The sequence below is a fragment of the Tenrec ecaudatus genome, chromosome 9 (assembly GCF_050624435.1).
Source record: "Tenrec ecaudatus isolate mTenEca1 chromosome 9, mTenEca1.hap1, whole genome shotgun sequence".
NCBI lineage: Eukaryota > Metazoa > Chordata > Mammalia > Afrosoricida > Tenrecidae > Tenrec > Tenrec ecaudatus.
Window position 1 is genome coordinate 152,754,153 of NC_134538.1, and position 20,277 is coordinate 152,774,429.

The window sequence follows — 20,277 nt, forward strand, 5'->3', positions numbered from 1 at the left end:
AATCACGGGAGGTCCTGTGACCGAGTGAGAAAGTAGCTGGCCAGTGCTCACGAGCCCTGAGCTCTAGTTCTGAGGCAGAATGGAACAATTAGAGGGGCCACAGGGCAGCCCCTCCTCTCTCTGGGCTGGTTTCCCCAGCTTTAAACTGGGGCTGGTCATCAGGCCACCTGATCGCAGGGCTGTTGAGCGGAGGAAACGAGACGAAGCTTTTGGAGTGCTTAGCATGAACATGCTACCTGGTGCCTGTAAGAAGGCGATCGGTGTTTATTATGGTGATTAATAATGTGAGTCTTAAGTGGCGTAACATATGTTGTGTGTGTGAAAACATTCTACAGATCGTAAGGCACAATCCACATGTTAGTCTGACTCACTCTTAATAGATGGATGGGCTTGAAGCGTTGAAAACAAATCTCAGAGGCCCTTTGCTTTGTGAGGACTCTCACAGACCTCGCGTCTCAAGGTGGGGCCCTGGAGGTAACAAATTTGGGTTCAGCTTCCTGTCTTAGTTGCCACCGAGGGTCTCATGGGTGCCAAGAGTCCCATGGACTCGATTTGAAAAGTCCCCGTGCCAGGCCCTCCCATACAAAGCACCCTCTTAGGTCTTTGGAAGACCAGCACCTCGGAAGACACCTTTGATGATTCTGTTTCATCGATATTTTTAAATGGCCCATCCTCCCGGGAGAGCTCCGGTGTCTGCAGTCGTGACCCCCGTTCAGTTGTGCTGCCCTGTCTTCCACGTGACTGAGTCAACGAACTCACCAGTGTCTGTGTGCTTGTCTCTTTCTCTTCTTGCCCAGAGCACAATCATTGTGGAGAAGACAGTGCAAGACCTCATGAACCTGATGCACGACCTGAGTGCCTACTCAGACCAGTTCCTCAACATGGTGTGCGTGAAGCTCCAGGAATACAAGGACACCTGCACTCTGGCCTACAGGTAGAGCCTCCTTCCATGCAGAGCAACGTAGTGTCCACTGGCTTTCGCTTGGTAGCCATGGCTCCCTAGCCACCCCTCTCCTCTTCCTAAAGGATACTGATAGGTCAGACATTTTCAAGCTGCTCGTGTTAATCATCTGCAACATGACTTCGTCTCAGCTCTTATAAACAATGTTTCTCTTGAAGGTTGATCTCTAACCTGCCCACTGTCATGAAAGGATGGTTTGTTCCTGTTTCCAGCGCGAGTGGAAATGAGAATCATTGCTATGAACTTGAAAACCTTTAGTTAGTGATTTCTTTTCTCGGGGTCCAAAGCTGTGTCTGGCTGGTGGAGAAGAGCATTGCACTGTGCATGCAGAGCTAATAACAGGAACAAATCACGGCCTAGCTGACACGGCATGAAGCAATTAGGGCCGGAAAAAGAATGTATGAAACACGAAATTATGTGTGATATGTAATTACAGAGAGCTAGGTAGAGCACAGAACATAACCAGGTGCTCCTTAAACAATTGGGAGTAGAAACAGCACGAGCAAGAGAAAAAAGTAGTTGGCGTCAGGAGCGATCGTGCGGAAGGTGAGCTGGGTTCCACACCTCAGGCTGCTGGGTGAGGTTTGCACAGGTGGAGAGGATACACGGGGATGGACAGGAAGCGCGAAGGTAGTTGCCTGATAGTGGGAGGAGGCGAGGAAGGAAGAGGAAGCTCCGCTGGAGTCTCTCCGAATTACTAGTAGGAGACGGTGCTAATAGCAAAGGGCTGCGTATCAGACGACTCAGAAGGTGTGGAGGGAATTTTAGGGAGCCGTTTCAGATGGTAGTGGGGCGAGCGTTTGGAAACGGCTCATGAGAAAGGTCATTCAATGGAAGAATGCAACCAGGGTCATGGAATTGTCCGTGTAGGAAGTTGTTCTCATTGGAGTCTCTTTTGTCACCCAAAAACAAACATATAAATAAGGCTGGGGGAACATACATGTTGTGGAGTCGTTAATGCCTGTGGTAGATCGTGATATCACAGGAACGGAACATGGGTTAATACTTAACCGCCCTCATCTCAGCCGCAGATACATAAGCCTCTTAATAAAATTTCAAAAACGCGAACTCAATTACCTCAGGAAATGACAGACTTCCAATAGTATTTTGTATTTTTTGTGCCATAATTATTTAACTGTTTTAACTCAATGCTGCAAAAAAAAATTGTACCTGTCAACTTGAAAACTGTGGAAGGAGATGATTGGTTTTTCCCTCTGTCAACTTCTCGTAAGATCACACACACACACACACACACACACACACGTTAAAAGCCACTATTCTTTGTTAGCTGTGTAAGAATGGAATTACTGGGCTTTCAAGTGCTGTGTTTTGAGTTTTACACACCCACACTCCAAAGTGGTGGCATCAATGTCATGTCCACGGAAAGAAAATTGAATGACATATTTCAGATATGAAGAATGAAATATCCAAAAGGTATTTTTAATTAATTGTGTTGGAAACACTAACATTACATTTACTTTGTCTTTCCCGTCCATTGAGTTTTAAGTGTTTTTAAAAGGTCAAGCATTGCCTTTGTTCTTGTGCATTTGATTATGGGCACCCAATACTATCTAGCAAATAATAATGTTCAGCACTATCAACTGTACTGAAAATTGTGTAGAACCTGTTTAGGACCCGGGCTCTCTTCCCCAAGGACATTCACATGTTCTTGTTGGGCTTAGTATTTTGAAAGAAATCTTTTACGTTCAGATAGCCTGACACTTTATTCATTGCACATAATCTCGCCATCATCTTCTCTGACAGGTGATTGCCCTGTCCCTCCACATGTCGGGTGACAGGAAGGTCATTTTGCCCACAGAACAGAATGCTTCTGTGGAACAGCTGTCATCTGAAAACCCCTCTTTTGAAGTCATCCCTCCTTCTCCATTGGACCCTGCCCTTGTTTTTGTGGAGTGATTCCAAGTCACTTTGACCCTTTGCATACATGAAAACCCAGTCCAGTATTTCACTGGCACTCTGCGGAGGCAGCGGAAACATGACTCTGTGGTCGGGACCAGACGCTGGTCGCTTTGCTTCTTGGGGGTGGGGGTAGGGAGGTCTCTCCTCTCTGCCACGGTCAGATCCAAGACACGGTGTGCATGAGTAGAGACACAGAAGTCAACCCATCGCGGGCCCTGCCCTCAGCTGGCCTACATTTCTTCCGGAGGATCAGGGGGGACATGAGACAGAGAAGTAGCGGGAGGATGTTCGTAGCAATAATCACAACAGTAAGGATGATAATATAGATGTATTGCTGATTGAGTTAGTTTATTGTGCCAACCTGGCTGATACACACAAGTGGGATTAATTGAAGGGCGGAAGGATCAATGGCTCGGTGAGCCTTGCCTTTCTAGTTCTTGGGTCCTTGCTTTGTGACGGTTGGACCAGGGTGCAGCTGCCTTAGCAGTTCCCTGCTTCAGCTGGCAAGACTGATTTCCTGCAAGACATCCCCAAGGAGAAGCCACATGGCCCCACCCCGATGCAGCCCTGGGTGCTGGAGCAGCCGTGTGGAGACCCCTGCCAGCGCTGAGATGCTTACATGTTCACTGACTCAGCTTTCTTCCTGCAGTCGGTATCATTGCGTCTGTTTTATGAGATGGAGGAGGACTTTGTGGATTGGTGTTGGACATATGGGTTAATTTTGGACTTGTGAGCTTGGGCAGCACTGGGTTGGGATGTTTTCTTGATGTGCAATTAACCTTTATATAAACTCTCTCTTATACATGAGTTTCTGTGGATTTGTTTCTCTAAAGTACTCATACTAACACACTGATATCAGGTTAAACTTGACCGAAAGCAGAGGACCCCTCCGAGGTGTTGACCTGTGTTGTTTCCTTGACTATGCAAAGGGATTTGGACTGTGTGCGTCATAAGAAATTATGGAGGCCATGGCAAAAAAAGGGAATTCCAGACGCTTAATTGTGCTCACGCCAAGCCTGTATGTAGTCCAAGAGGCAGGGTTCAAGTGGAACAAGGGGTACGATCTGGTTTCAGATCAGGAAAGCTGTGTGTCAGAGTTGGATCCTTTCACCAGTCTGTGTACTGAGCTGAAATATCGTGAAGAAGAGCGTGGCATCCGGATTGGAAGAAGACTCATCAATCACCCGCAGTGTGCTGGTGCCACCACCCTGCTTGCTAAACACAACGGGGTCTTGAAACACTTACTGATGGAGACTGCAGGATTACACCTCAACGTAATGAAAAATCCAAATCCTCCGAAGCGAGCCAGGAAGTAACGTCACCATAAGCAAAAGGCCACTTTAGGTTGGAACTAGTTGCTGGCACTTACCAAACCGAGGTAACGATGGCAAGCCAGGAAAAAGACATTAGGAACGGAAGGTAGGAAAGGCATGGTGAAGCATATGAACTGGCCTTGAAGAAGGAGCCGGATCTCAGCGGACTCCAGGGGCCAAAGGAAGAAGCAGCGCCATGCCGGGAGGTGAGAACAGTAGGCATGTCTGGGTGTGGGGCTCCAGGAAAGGACACCCAATTGGAAAGTCCTGAATACCAGGCTCCAGGAAGCGACCTTTGGAAATTAAGTAACAGGGAGCCATTGAAGAGGTGTAGACAGGAAGTACCCGGGTCAGAGGTGTGCTAATGGTAGATTTGTCTGCGCTTTGTGGAAGATGGGTTGGAAAAGCAAGTGCGTGGAAGCACAAGGGAGAGAGCTCGTGATTCCAGGAATCCCAAAACCAAATCCACTGCCACTGAGTCAACCCCAATTCATAGCAACCCTCTAGAGGAGAGGAGACCTTCCCCCTGAATGCTTCGGAGACTTCCCATCTGTCTGGGAGGAGCCAGCCTCCTCTGTTTCCCAACAAGATCCTGCTGGGTTTGAACCACCCACCTTGTCGTTAGCAGCCCGACGTTTAACCTACTGCACCACCAGGATGCGTTGATTTAGAGAATTGGCACAAAGAGTGGAAGGGAACTGACAGAGTTAGGGGACATCAGGAAGGTGAGATGTGGCCACTCGTTGGTTGCCAGGTGTCAGGAAATGTTAAGAAGGCAAACTAGTTCATATGCAGCCAAGTATTTTCTGTTCTATTATCTAGTGATTTTTTTAAAAAAATGGAAGATCTTGCATTTACCCATTACATTTAGTGTTGTTATTTTTAGCTCCTCATTTCGGTCTATTGAGATATTTTTGAATCCTTATTCTGTCATAAAAAAGAAAAATCTTAGCTCTTCCTCCAAATTCCACATCACGCTCGATTTTCTAAGCAACCTTTCAGTCTGTCAGTTCATGTGAAGTGTTCACTAGGACAGAGCTTAGATGAAAAGTTGTGGCCATACTTCTGGAGACTTCGTTTCAGTCCCTCTTTCTATAAACTCGGGCTTCAGTTCAAAAGCGGTGTGTGGCGTCTAGGTTCAAATGCCAGCTTGTCCACCTGCTGCTTCCTCGTCCTTGGAAATTTATTCCACTTCTCTATGCCTCTTTTCCTTCTCTGCAGAAAAGGCTAAGACTAGCCCATCCCTCTTGTATTGTATTGTCTGAAAAATTAAAGGAGTTAACTCATGTCAATCATTTCAAACTATGTTAGATATTTGTAAGCTCCCAACATATGACTGTGTGTCACATGGATGAAGATCACAGTTGCTGGTGCCGCCGCTCATGGTCCTTTTTGGTCATTGGGCTCCCGTGAGTCATCTGGTTCTCACAGCGACCGCCCAGACCCCAGAGAAAAACGCCGGGCCCTGCACCATCTTCACAGTTGTACCTATGTTTGACCTCCTTTTGCCCATCTTCCTCATGGAGCGCCTTCCTCTTCTCCCTGACCCTCCGCTTTTCCAAGCACGATCTTCTCCAAGGGTGGGGCTCTCCTGGTGATGATGTCCGAAGTATGAGAGACTTCATCCTTGCTTCCAAAGAACAACCTAGCCATAGTCACTGCAGTGTGGTTCAGCCAAGACTGTTGATGACTCCCCCTCTTTCACCACCTGCTCTCCAGACGATCTCTATCACCAGATTTCGGGTGGTATTCGCCCAGACTGTTCCTTTTAAAGCAGCAAACCCTCCCGCCTGTCTTCTCAGACAGCACGCACGCTAGCTGGCACGGACAACACAGGGAACTTGTTCAGGAATGCCTCGCTCCCCAGTGCCTTTAGGAGCCACCGTTTCCTATCTGCCCAGCTTCTTCCTAAGAGCACTCCTCTGCTCCAGCTCTCAGATTACCCTTGGAAACAAAGTCAAGACAACCAAGAGCTAAATTTGCCCTTTCTTCTTGTAGATCAGCTAGTTCCCCAGTTAGGAAAGGAGCCCGTCTGGAACTTGTTCTTGGTGAGTTCTTCCTCTGAGTTCCACTTGCTGTGTCCTCAGAGACCATCTCTGATCCCTCTTCCAACGGCGTTCCCCTGCTGGCAAGCGCACATGCTTCCTGAGCTCCGCAAGGCCTGCAGCACCCTTGGCAAGCCTTTGTTCCTCCTGCCAGGATGCCTCCTAGAATGTCTGGATGGCCCTGTGACCCTGTGCTGACGCTCTGAAGGACTTAGGACTCCAAGATCCTTGCCTACATTTCTTCAGAATACTCATTGACAGCAGTGATTGGTATAGTTGTTTACGTCCTCCGTAAAAGCATTTATGTATGCACCACAATTCGATTACATGTCAATAAAACCGCCTTTAAAAAGAACAAAATTATACAATACATAATTCTGGAAAAGCCTAAGTCGTAAATAGTGGGTAAAGCTGAAATGACAGTATGTTGACTTTTATTTTTCTTTTCTTGAAATGTACCCCATAACCACCTATGTAACCCATTCTGACCTTAATTGTTCTTTCCGCCTTTTAAATTCCTTATACACTTCGGTTCCATAGTTGGGATTTAGGAAGTATGATGTAAATAAAGATGCTTAAGGGGTGGGGGGGTAGGGGGGCAGAATTTATTTACTTGGCACCTTGAATCTCATTCATTCCACAAATACGTATTGAGTTGTGCCTGCAAGGACTTGTAAACTTGTGGAAAGGTAAACAAAACCCCTGCTCTTACAGGGTTTACCGTCTGTTAGGGATGGTAGAAAAGAGATATCAAATAAATACAAATAATATCACACCGGGTGTTAAAAGGTAAAAGCGCTACAGAGAAAAGGCATGTGTCAGGGTGCAGGACTCGGAGTGTAGGCGGAGACTGCCTGTTTAAACTGGGTGCAGCCGGCCTGAGAAAGTTGGACATTGAATAAGGAAGACCAAAGAAGGATCGAGGCATTTGAATTGTGGTGCTGGGGAAGAAGATTGCAAGTACCATGGACTGCCAAAAGGACAAACCCGTCTGTCTCGGAAGACGTAGGGCCAGAGGGCTCCTTAGAAGCAAGGACGGTGAGACCATGTTCCCACACATTGGGCACATTGTCAGAAGAGACCAGTCCTGCAGAAGGACATTATACTGGTGAAGCAGAGGGGCAGCGAGGAGGGGAAGGCCCTCGGTGAGATGGACTGGCTGCAGCATGCATAGGAACTATCTACATGGGCTCACGCAGAGGACCCAGTGTGAGGGCGTCGCAGACCCAGCGGCTGGAGGCAGAAGCATGGAGGGTTTGGGTCACCAGGACTTCCTTTCATGGACCATGTAACCCCAAATAACTGAACTCACCGTCATCGAGTGGACCCAAACTCACAGTGACCTTTTATAGGGGTTTCGGGGCTTTGTACATCGTTATGGAAATAGATTCCTTCATCGGTTTGAACCAACCACCTTGGGATTAGACACCCAGTGCCTACCCTGTGCCATTTATATTTTGCCATTTTGTACATACAGCCAACCAGTCTCTCCTGTGTGCTACGACTCTGTGGGACATGACCAGTTGCTATCAAGCCAGGTATAACTCATAGTGTCCCCATGGGTGCCAGAGGAGAACCGTGCTCTGGAAGGTTTTCTACTGCTGATTTTGTGGCATTAGATCACCAGACCTTTCTTTGGAGGCTCCCTAACCAAGCCAATTCACCATTTGCATCACCGAGCGACTCTTCTTAGGAATCACCATTGCTTTGGGTTGTTGACATAGATTGGCACAAAAAAAAAATCAAGATTCCCTTCCCCAATAGATCTATGTGCATAGGTTTAGTATTAAGGTAGCAGATGGACATTGGGCCTCCACTCAAGTACTCCGTCAATGCAAGAACACTTTGTTCTATTACATTGGCATTCCATGATGCTCACCTTCCTGACACGATCACTGAAGACAAATGGGTGCATAAGCAAAGGTAGTGAAGAAAGCTGATGGTGCCCAGCTATCAAAAGATAGAGCATCTGGGGTCTTAAAGAGTTGCAGGTAAACAAGCATCCATCTAGCTGAGAAGCAGCCAAGCCCACATGGAAGAAGCACACCAGCCTGTGTGATAATGAGGTGTCAATGGGATCAGGTTTCAGGCATTAAAGAAGAAAAATCATATCATGTGTGCTCACCTCCCGATATGATCACTGAGGACAGATGGGTTCATGGGCAAATGTGGTAAAGAAAGCTGATGGTGCCCGGCTATCAAAAGATATAGCATCTGGGGTCTTAAAGGCTTGAAGATAAACAAGCAGCCATCTAGGTCAGAAGTAACAAAGCCCACATGGAAGGAGCACACCAGCCTGTGTAATCATGAGATGTCGAAGGGATCAGGTATCAGTCATCAAGGGAAAAAAAATCATATCATTGTGAATGAGGGGGAGTGCGGAAAGAAGACCCAAAGCACATCTGTGGGCAACTGGACATTCCCTTACAGAAGGGTCGCAGGGAAGAGACAAGCCAATCATGGTGCAGTGTAGCAACGATGTAACATACAACTTTCCCCTGGTTCCTAAATGCTTCCTCCCCCATCACTATCATGGTCCCAATTCTACCTTACAAATCGGGCTAGACCAGAGGATGTGCACTGGTACAGATAAGAACTGGAAACACAGGGAATCCAGGACAGATGAACCCCTCAGGACCAGTGGAGAGTAGAGATACTGGGAGGGTAGAGGGAAGGTGGGATAGAAAATGAAAACCAATTATAAGGATCTACATATAATGGCCTCCCTGGGGGCCGGACAACAGAAAGGTGGGTGAAGGGAGATGTCGGAGAGTGTAAGATATAATAAAATATTAATAATTTATAAATTATCATGGGTTCATGAGGGAGAGGGGACCAGGAGGGAGGGGAAAAACGAGGAGCTGATACCAAGGGCTCAAGGAAAAAGCAACTGTTTTGAGATTAATAATGGCAACCAATGTACAAATGTGCTTGACAGAATGGATGTATGTATGGATTGTGATCAGCGTTGTACGTGCCCCCAATAAAATGATTTAACAACAGAAAAAGATTCCCTCCTCCAAGGCCCAGCACCTCTTTGCTCCAGGCCCGCTGCCCACTGCCTTTGGCCACTATCAGGTCCTTCCATAGACAGGCTTATCCCGGAGAGTGCTGACGTACAGGCCTGGGACAAACTCAGCTCAGGGTTGGGAAGAGTAATTCCGTGAAGCTTTGAAGAGAAATGAATAGAAAATCGTTCCTAAGGTTAGACAGTGCACAGCCATGCATCCACACACATTTACATGTAACCCCCTCGTGTGCATGGCTTATGCTTAAAGCAAGTTTTCCAGGCAAGCGAGGATGGATTTTCTTCTTCGAGGAGGCCGGAGATAGACAGTGTCCTTACTTCCTCCCATCCGCTGCCCTTCCCCCCGGCTGGCACCTGCTGCGGGGTAATTAGGGCAGTCCTAATTTGGACAGCCGAATTCTGATTACAGTGAGAGGAAAAACAGGAAATGTTCTAGTTTTGCTGCCAGCAAATGACTGACTTAAATAGAAATCCATATACAATTCAAATGATCCAAAATGATATAACATGGGGGAGGTGGCAGGAACAGCACATGATCCTCTGTGGATCGCTTTTCGACTGGCATTTCCAGATCCATAAGCCCGCAATGCCCTCTGCTGAGAGTTGGTTGGTTGCCTACGTTTGCTGTGAGGGAACTGTGCCTGCCCTGGGAGCCTGGAGACCCGGGTGTAGGTCAAAAATCCCACCCGTCCACTCCATCAATATCAGGGTCTGGGCTTTGCCCAGACGCTTCCTAAAAGGGAATGGGGGTCCAGGAGAGGGACTTTTCCAATTAGTCACACCCCTTGGGGGCTACAAAACTCAGCTGCTGTTCCCCTGCTGTGCATTAGCTAGCAGGCAGGTAGTCCACTACAGTGCTTCTCTCCCCTCCTTGACCTCTTTGTCCTGGATGCAGCCTCCTCTTGTGTGTCCCCCTGGACTTGGGAGTAGGGAATTTGTCAAGGTGTGTCCTAAAATAGCCGTGGGAATTGGGGCTTCACGGTGCTTTGAAGTCTCTGTCCAGCCCCCCAAACGGCTGGTTTTGGTTTTGCTGTTGTAGTTGACCCCGCGTTGTTAGTGGTTGGCATCCAGTCAGCCCGTTCTTCTGGGTTGCCTTAACATGGACAGCAGAACAGACCAGTGCCCAGTTAGGGGGAGTGCTTTTCAGCATCTGTCATCCCGACTAACCTTGACCCCAGACCAGCCAAGGGCAAGTCCTGGGAAGATTTTCTTCTAGATCATGCAAGCTGGTCTTCTGGCCCGTATATTGGAGCTCCGGCTGCAGCCACCGTGTCAGTCCATCTTGTTGAGAGTCTTCATCTTTTTGGCTCAAGTCTGGACATGTCCCTGATGACATGTCCTCGTCTTGCCATTCTTACTTCCAAGGAGCTTTGTCTTTGTACTTCTCCCAAGACTGATCTCTTCATTCTTTGGATGGTCTTTGGATAGTGTCTGTGATAGGCTTCCTCAGCACCCTAATTCAAAGGCATCAAGTCTGTGCTCTCTGGTTGGCCAGCTTTCACATGAATATGAGATGATGGAAAATACTCTGACTTGGGTCAATCACACCATGGAGGCAAAGTTCAGCTTTTTACCACCTCAAAGAGATCTTTCTCAGCAGATTTTCCCAGTGACTGCTTTTTGCACCATGTCATACATCTCTTGACTGATGCTTCCTGGACTGATGCTTTGATTGTGGGTTCAAGTAAAATGAAATCCTTGAAAACCAGTGTTGCCTCCGTTTGTCTGCTGGTCCAGTTGTGAGGGTTTTTGTCTACAGGTTTAATCCCATCCTCATCCTCACTCAGGAATGCACTTCCCGCGAGTCACGTTGGGTCTGGCGAAACACTTCCAAGTGAAACACTTCAAAAATGCCTCCCAGGCATTTAAAAGTATAATCGAAACAGAGGACCCGATGATGAGTAACCTCAAGACCAGGGAATCGGAGTGTTGCTCTAAATGCAGTGGAAAGACATTCAGGGTTTAAACAGGGAGCTCCCTGGCCTGGAATCTCTTTTACAAAAATCTTAAGAATATTCAAACACAAAACTACGTAGGTTTGCATATCCTAAGAAAAAGGGGAACCTTGGCAGTGTGGACAAAACTTCATCTACGTGCTTGCTCTGCTGCTTGTGTTGCCAGTAGTTCTTCTCCTCTGGGTCTGTTAAATGTCAGACAAGTGAGACTTATAAAAATCACCTACTCAGAGGTGGTTATTAAATTGTCCCCAAGATAGTTTGATATCTGTAACTGCTCAGGTCCCAGGTCCGTTTTCCCAGGGTGCCCTTGATTGTCCCGGTCATTGTTTGCTCCCCATGACCCACCACCAGAGGGAGTGACTTGAAGTCTGACATTGTCATTCCTCCAGAGAAGTGCACCGCCTCCTGAAGCCCTCAGCCTCGCTGAAAAGCTGATCTCTTAGCTGCACCCTTTCCATTTCTTCTTTTCCGTTTTAGCTCAGGAGACCCTCCCTGTAGCTTGACTTTGTGTTTCTTATTGTGAAATTGGTGAAGCAGGCGCTCCCGTTTCCAAGTTCCTAGTTATGATAGTCACTTCTTTCAGTGGACCACTGCCCCGCTCTTTGACCTGCACTGGTGTCCAGTCACTCACAGGTGGGGCCCAGCCCCAGTCGCTTCATAGGGACCCCATTCGCTCAGGGTCCACTTGTCTGGCATGGCTCCTTCTTCTGACGTGTCTGGAATGTTCCAACTGGAAAGGAGACACCATGCCCCGGCTGTCACCAACAACACTTGAGTCCAATTAGCCCACCCTGCCCCTGGTTGGTTACCTACTGCAACAACTCTGAAGCCCAGCTGTGTCCAGGGACCATGCACACTGATGCTTCCAACTGTTCCCAAGAGGAAGCACATGTATTGGAGCCTGTGTCGAGGGTGGACCCTCCTCCCCGCAGCCTCATCACCTGTTTCAAATGCTGCACCTGTTACTAGCCACCACCCCCCCCAGGAACAGGTACAAATAGTTACACAGATGGCTCTGTCTGTAGCCCAGTGAGCTGTGAATTAATTAACAGCACATGGCCCCTCTTGTCGAATAATTGCTGGGGCTCTAGCTCTCCTTCCTGAGGCTCTTTGGGGTGCCTGGGAATTTTGTCACCCACCTGAGCTGGCTTACATCAAAACCATCAGCTCATGGAGTTGGTCGGATCACGGCTGGATTACCCATTAAGCAAGATGCACTCGGGCTCAGTGGTGCCTTCCCAGGTATCTGCAGTGCCCAGGTTCACCTGGTCCCGAAGGCGTGGTCACGCCCAGGAGGAGTTGCTCACCACAGATTTGGGAGCACTCCCGATTAAGCCCAGCGCAAGGCATGCTCAGTGGTCAGTCTGCTCCTGCTCAGGACAGAACCTTTTCTCCTAAAGGGAGACACTCACTTGCCCACCAGTACCAGCATTTTGAATTAGAATATGTGGAATGAATTGCTCTGGGGATTGCGGTTCACTCCCAAATCGATGCATGTATTTCTTGTTGTAGATAGTGTCTGGATAGAATGAAACCCTTGACGACATTAATCAATCTTTTCTCCATTTGTCAAGATGTTGCTTATTGGTCCAGTTGTAAGGACTTTCGTTTTCCACACTGGAGCGTAGGTCAGTCTTTGCACCCATTTGTGTCACTTCTCTCTGGGATAAGGCAGAATCTAGCAAGATCAGGGAAGGCAGTACCATAATACTTGATATCAAATGAACTCAGTCTTTTAAAAAGTGAGCAAATAATGTGGATTACCTTTCCTGAAGATCCCATTCCACCGAAAAACAAAAGTCCCCTCACTGTAGAGCACCAGCTTATACCACTGGGCTCCAGCCATTTCTTAACCTCAGGGTGGACCCTAAGAAACTCTAACGGCACAGTGGTGAAGTGCGTGCCTAATAACTGAGAGGTCAGCAGTTCTAATCTCTGTGGGAGACCAGACCTGGCAATCTGCTCTGATAAAGAACTAAACCCTCTGCGGCAGCCCTGCTCTTATAGAGTCACTAGAGTGTGACCAACTCAGTGACACACGACGCGACAGATACTGGCCCACGCAGATGGGCTCGACGATTGGGAGGCTGGCAAATGGAATTGGACACGGACGTTTTACTCGATGGAACGGAATTTAACCTGCAGTATCAGTCTAAGAAGGACGGAATGACCCAGCCAGTAGTTTATCTAAATATTGAGACTGAAATTTGAATTTCCCATAATTCTCCCATCACACAATACTGTTCTTCATTTACTTTCTATAAACCAGGTTAAAATATGAGCATCATCCTGAGTTTATAGGCACACAAAGATAGGCAGGGGTGCAGATTTGGCCCCACTATGTGTACACACACACACACACACACACACACACACATGCATGTGCGCACGCGCGCACACACAACACTAACTTGGTGTTCTCGGCTAGAAGATAAAGCTCAGTAATTGGTTAATTATTTGCATTGCTACACACACACACACTTTGGGTCCTGGTTGTTTTGTCTGTTTTAATTGTTAGTGTGAAGAATAACTGTATTCTAATGGAAATCAAGTTTGATGTGTTTGTTTTGAAGTAGGATTAGGGAGTTGGGGTTATTTTGTTCTTGTTTCTGGTCTTCAGTAGCACCAGTTACTTTGAACAACTAAAGCTTCCTGTAGTTACTTGATCTATCAGAAAAGAACATTTGAGAAAAAAAAGAAAGAAAAATGTAGTTTTATAGATAAGAGGTATGAAAACGAGAGCTTTTTGTTGACCTGACTTCCAAAAGGAGAGATTAGTGTAAGCTGACATGGTCAACACATTCTTCACAATGAAAGTGAGACTTTGAGGGGACTTTCCAATAATAGGCCACTTAGGAATAAGTGGAAGATGAGGAAGGCTTATCAATAACCTCTCCTTAGTTCCTTTGTTCTGTGAGTTAAGGCTTGTTTGTGTTGGATTGTCGTGGTGGAGTGAATCTGTGGCCACCTTTCCAATTGGCATTGAATTAGGGGTGAAGGGCTTAGCCCTGAGATTGGTAACAACTTAGACCTTGTATGAGCCATTTAATGATGAGAAGATGAAGAGGAAAACCGCTAACGTGGATCTCATCTCATGAAGCACGTAGTCACCTGAAAGAAGACGGCTTATTGTTATTTCCGGTTGAGTTCTGCTATCCCTTCCAAAGGCAGGTGCTCCGCTGGACACTGAGCACACAAAATCGAATCAGAAAGAAGCTCTGCCGACAGGGACCCCATCCTCCAATCCTGGGATCCCGACTTCTAAGGTGTAGCAAGCCCAGGAGTTCAAACGGGTTCATTTCAGTTCAACCCTCTCCATGCCCGGTAAGACTAAATCAGACTCCATATTTCAACAAGGCCCCTGTTTGCCACGAGATCTTCCGTATACCATGAGCCACCTGGGGCATCTTGTTACAATGTGGATTGTGGTTCAATCTTCCTGGAGAGGAAATGCAGATTCTCACAAGGGACATTGGGGAATGAATCCGTTGGGGCCAGCGAGAGCAAAGGCGAGTTTAAGGTAGTGGTTCTCACAGTGGCTCTCACCTTGGCTGCTCATGGGAATGGCCTGGGTTCTCCCCCTCGGAGCAACTCATTTTTTTGGCTTAGGTACTTCCTGACTTCTGGATTTTGAAAAAGCTCCCACGTTGTTGAGTGTGCAGGCAAGATGGAAACCCTCTAGTATATGACCGATGAGACACCAAAAAAGAAGAGTGGACTCTTTACGAAGGTGATGCTGAAGGGAAAGAAGGAAGCCCCGCCCTGCCCCAAAGGGAAGCCAGAGCAAAGGCAATGACGGCCAAGAGGGCTGTGCTTAAAGGCATCCGCAGCCACGAAGAAGCGAAGATCCAGGTGTCACCTACCTTCCAGCAGCCTAAGAGCCTGAGGCTAAGAAGGCAGCTCCCCATATCCTCAGAAGAGCACCCCCAGGAGAAGCAAGCTGGACTGTGATGCCATCATCTACTTCCCCCTAACCACAGAGTCTTCCACAAAGAAGATCAAAGATGACAGCACCCTGGAGGATGTCCAGGCCAACAAGTACCAGACCAAACAGGCTGTGAAGAAGCTCCGTGACATTGACGTAGCCAAGGTCAACACCTTGATGAGGCCTGATGGGGAGAAGAAGGCATATGTTCGACTGGCTCCTGACTATTGCTTTAGACGTTGCCAACCAAATCATCTAAACCGAGTCCAGCTGGCTAATGCTAAATATAAACTTTTCCGATACATTACAGCGAAACAGGTAATGCTTGATACGTAGAAGTTTGCTAAACAAACAAGGAGGATGAGAAAAAGGCTTTCTAGGCAGAGAGAGCACAGGCAGGGAACCGTGGATCCCATTAAAAACATCTCTAGGATACTCATTATAGCTAGGGTGTTAGCCAACACTGGTGGGTTTGGCTCGGCCTAGGAAGCAAGGAGGAGCGAGAGGAGTGCCAGGAGACGAAGCTGTAGAGTAGGTGTTCGGCCTTGGTGTTGGTCTGGAATTGGGAAGTGATGCAGAACCTAAGAAAGGAGTAGTCAGCCTGTATTTGTACTTTAGAAAAAAATGACTCTTGACTAGCGTGCTAAGTTGAATGGATAGTTTTATAACTCGAGGCAAGAAGTCCAATTATAAGGTTCCTGCGCAGACCTAGTGAGGAATGATGAGGGTCTACGCACAGTTAAGCTGGAAAGGAAATGGCAGATTCATCAGATCCTAAGGAGGTAGCCTGGACAGACACAATGATTGTGAGTTTCTGGTGGACGGTGGGGCTGTTGACCATGATAAGCAATGATGAGTATTTTATGGAAGAGCGAAGTGGGTGATAAGGGAGCTCTTTTTGCTCATTTCATTTTGAAAAAAAAATGTGGTGGCCTCTTCAAGTAGCCTTTCGCCACAGATCTGAGAATTAGAAGAGGGGACGGTCCTCAGGGTGTCTCAAGGCTCCTCAGAAACAGGTGGGTCAAGTGAGAAAGGCAGAATGCTGGGGAACAGTGACCTTGAAAGTGTAGGCAGATGAAGAGAACATTCTTTGGTTCTCTTGACTCAGAGGAGAGGGTAGCAGAGTGGGACTGGGAGAAGACGAATCTATGGGAAACAAAGATCTAAGAGCTCAGGAAAGGAGCTGTGTTCGTCCGGGTAGACTAGAAACACAAATTCTTGGACACTAATTTGTGTATAAGAAAGAACTCTCTATATAAGAGCAATTGAATATTGAGAAAACATCCCAGCCCAGTTCAGATCAAGTCCATAAGTCAGATGTTAGCCCATATGTCCAATACCAATCTACAAAGTCCTCTTCAGACTCACGAAACACATGCAATAATGCCAAATGCAGGAAGATCACAGGCCAGTGGGTGGGAAGTCTTGTGGATCCAGTGGCAGGGGTCTCCACGTGGCTCCTTCAGCCCCCGGGCTCTAGTGTAGCTTCATGTGTCTTATCAGCCAGCAGGTCTCGGGCAGGGAGTGAGCATGTGTCCCGCCTCCAATTAGCTATTGATTTCCTTAGCAGCTCCAAATGAGGTCATCAAACTGTGACCTGATTGGCAGGCTCAACTCCACCCCCTCGTTCTTAAGTCTCAAAGTGAGAACAGGTTATGTATGTAACTTCCACAGAAGTAGTCAAAACTTAAGGTGCTTTAGGATGGCCAAAGAACCTGTTGACAGATGCTTGCCCCTGGGTCCGTGGAACTGCTTCCATGGGATGGTGGTTCTAGAAGCTGGACTGCAGTTGGTTTAAGACTGAATTTTGACTCCCAATCCAATCCCTAGCAACACCACCGGGAAAAGAACGCAGCATGTGTGCTCATGAAGATTAACACCCAGTACCCCCATGGAGCAGCTCCACTCTGTCCCGGCGTCTCTGCGAGCCCATAGCACCTCACAACTGCAACAACTACACACCAGGAAGCACTTCTCCCCCTGCTCCTAATGCACAGGAATTCTGAATGAAAACACCTAGTTAATACGCGTGTTTGCAGTGTGCCACCACATTGGAGAAAGAGGAATCTCCGGATGCCACATGAGAAAAAGGAATTCAAAGCCGTAAGAGCAAGTGCTGAAGTAGAGTAAGCCGCAAAGGCGTCGGGTCTTAGAAGTGGGGAGGCAAATCGAACTTGGCATTTTAAACACAAAGCCAGGCGCCATCGAGGGTGCTAGTCTGTCCATGAATGGGAGCTCATCCAGGGACTAGACCACCCAGCACAGACTAGGAACAGTGGCCCGGACACTGTGTGTCAACAAAGACCTCGGTCTGCATTACCTGTAAAGAGAGAGAGGAAGCTTTAAGAAATTAAAAAACGACACACTGGGGACCAACAAAACCGCAAACACCCACAGCAGGCCAGTGCAAAGCAAACAATAGAATGCCATCTCCCCACCCAGAGCCGCTGTGGGGTTCTTACCCACTGTGGGCCCCACGGAAGTAGACTTTGCAGAGAAAAACAGGAGGCCACGTGAGGAAACCCAGGACTTTAAGAGAAGCAGGCAGATACAGTAAACGGGGTATTTGGCATCCAAAGACTGTAGAGCCAGCATGAGGCTCATAAGGCTCTGCATAAATCATTTTTAGAATAATGATTGTTAAAATACTACAGAGAGATAAAGGAAGGAACAAGAACAGGACATGTAGGAGAGGAAAGGCCAGTGGCTTTGTAAGCATGCCAATAAATACCCTAGAAGCTGAAGACGCAATTATTGACTAATTCTCAGACAGCAACAGCAGATTGCTGAGAAGAGATTACAGGGTGGGCCCTGCAGCCGGTTCATGAGTGGGTGAGTGACGGAGGTGAGAAAACAGGGTGAGTGAGCTCCTTCTTTGGTGACAGTGTCTTTAAGAGGAAAAACATTGCGGATCCCACACCAGGCTTATAATCGTTGCTGTGTTTGAGGCACTGTGCCCCCTGACTCAGCTGAGACGGGGCAAGGGAGCACAGATGGAGATTTGGACCGAGCATGCTCCAGGTCCATGGCAGCATCTTGGGACTACATTTCCCAGAACCCCTAGAGGCCCCCTTCAAAGTTCCCTGGAAGCTCTTGCATGCACCAAACCAAATTCTCTGTCAGGGAGTTGGTCCCCACTCATCCGACCCTGTAGGACAGGGCACAATTACCTCTGGAGTTCTGAGACGGCGAGTGTTTGCGTGGAGCAGAGAGCCACCGCCTCCTCTCTCAGACTGCCTGGAGGCTAGCAGCCCAATGCTTAACCCACTGCGCCACCAAGGCCCCTCTTATATACACAGGAGCCTTTAAGAGATGTTTGGAATGCAAGGAGGGGCGGTCAAGAAATGATGGCGGCTGTGGTGCTGGCTGGCTAGGTTTTCTCTCTGCTAGGGAGGTGCAGTGCTTAAAAAAGAGTTGGGTACCCATCTCGGAGATGTGCTGCGGCGTCGTAGGCTCATTCTGTTGAACTTCTTTTCAGGAAAGACCGAACTTCTTTCCATTTTGCATCTTCGCCAGTGTAGGATCCGGGTTCCAATTTCTGTTTGGGGTGATGCGGGGCTTCAAACAAATAGTAGTGAGTAAATAATTAGGTAGTAGCGATGGTTATCCAACATGGTGTGTGTACTGCTTTAACAGCACTGAATCGTATGTTGAAAAATGGTTTCAATGGTAACATTTTTAATAGATCTTACCACAATACTTATTTTTTAAGCCAGAGAATCACCTTTGTTCCTTTTGACATTTTCTCTTAGCCTCACGTAACCTTCTTTGCCACGTTTCTTCTTTGCGTCCCTCCCCAGCCACGCAGGCAACTTTTCCTTAGCCTAGCGAATAGACTATGATAAAAGGGACACGTCAGTACTCTCAGCTGTCGCAGTTTCTCCACCAGGAACCCAAGAACAAAATCTAGAAGTCACGCTTCCCAGCAATGTGCTGGATGCAATGGATGTGACTGACCCCAAGTCAACTAAGAGGTCATGTTCATACCAGGGGCGGATGGGGCTCCTTACCCTCTCTCTGTAGCAAGTCAATGACGCCATGCGGACTGGCTGGCTTGCCGGGGGATGCTGACAGTGTTCTCTTCTGCTGCTCGGGTTTAGGGGTGTCGTCCAGTCGGAAGAAAAGCTGGTCATCAGTGCATCATGGGCGAAAGACGACGACATCAGCAGGCTCCTGACGTCGCTGCCAAACTGGATTAATATGGCTCAACCCAAGCAGCTGCGGCCAAAGAGAGAAGACGAGGAGGATTTCACGAGGTAAGCGCTCTCTTTTCTAAGGTGTTTTGAGCAGAGAGGCGAAACCCCAGGTGCACTGAAGTCTGTGTTCTAGGAAAGGTTGGTCGTGTCTGTGTGTCCAGAAATAGTGGATGGATGAACATTGTCCTTAGGCGCCTTAGAGTTGGTTCCGACCCATAGCAGCCCTGTGCCCAACAGAACGAAGCCCTGCCCGCTCCTGCTCCCTGCCCCCGGGACCCCATGCGCGAGCCCATGGTAGAAGCACCTGTGTCAGCCCAGCTCCCAGAGGGCCTCCCTCTCTTCCACCCACTGCACATAGGAAACCGTTTCATCGTTTCTCCCTGCTTGTCCCAGGCAAGTGCGCCGTGCACCTTTGAAGGAAGGGCTTGATGGGAATCCAAGTGGGGACGTTGTGAAGCCAGGTCTTCCCTTTTGATGTGTGTAGGCCATTCTCCCCTCTTAGTGAGAACCTTTATTCATTCATTCATTCATTCATTCCGCACAGCTTGTGGAACCCCACTCTGTGCCCTGTCCTGGAAACATGACAGTCAGCAAGCCAGGGCCCTGCCCTTCCCCGTCTGTCATCACGGCTCCCAGCGAGTCTTTCCGTTGGAAGAGTGGACTCAGTGGACTTGCTGGAAAACACACTGGACGTTTCCCGCTTTGTCCCTGCACCGTGTGTTCATCACATCTCGCTTTCTCCCTGCTTCCGCAGAGGTGGAGCCCCCACAGCATAGCACTCAGTGCGTCCCTGTGCGCAATTTCAAACAGCTCCTTGGCTATGGAAATGCTGCCGGATTTAATGAAGTTACCGTATATACCCGAGTATCAGCCGAGGCACCTAATTTTACCACGAAAGCTGCATAACAAATGTGCTGGGAAAACTTGGCTT

General features: G+C 48.0%; 1 protein-coding gene across 1 annotated transcript in view; it reads left to right on the plus strand.

The window, feature by feature from the left end:
* EXOC4 (exocyst complex component 4) overlaps positions 1-20,277 on the plus strand; it is a 718,575-nt gene that overhangs the window by 569,128 nt on the left and 129,170 nt on the right. Inside the window, exons 12-13 of the mRNA XM_075558685.1 lie at positions 798-934; positions 19,251-19,406. Coding sequence (XP_075414800.1) covers positions 798-934; positions 19,251-19,406 — 293 coding nt within the window. The remainder of the gene's footprint in view (positions 1-797; positions 935-19,250; positions 19,407-20,277) is intronic.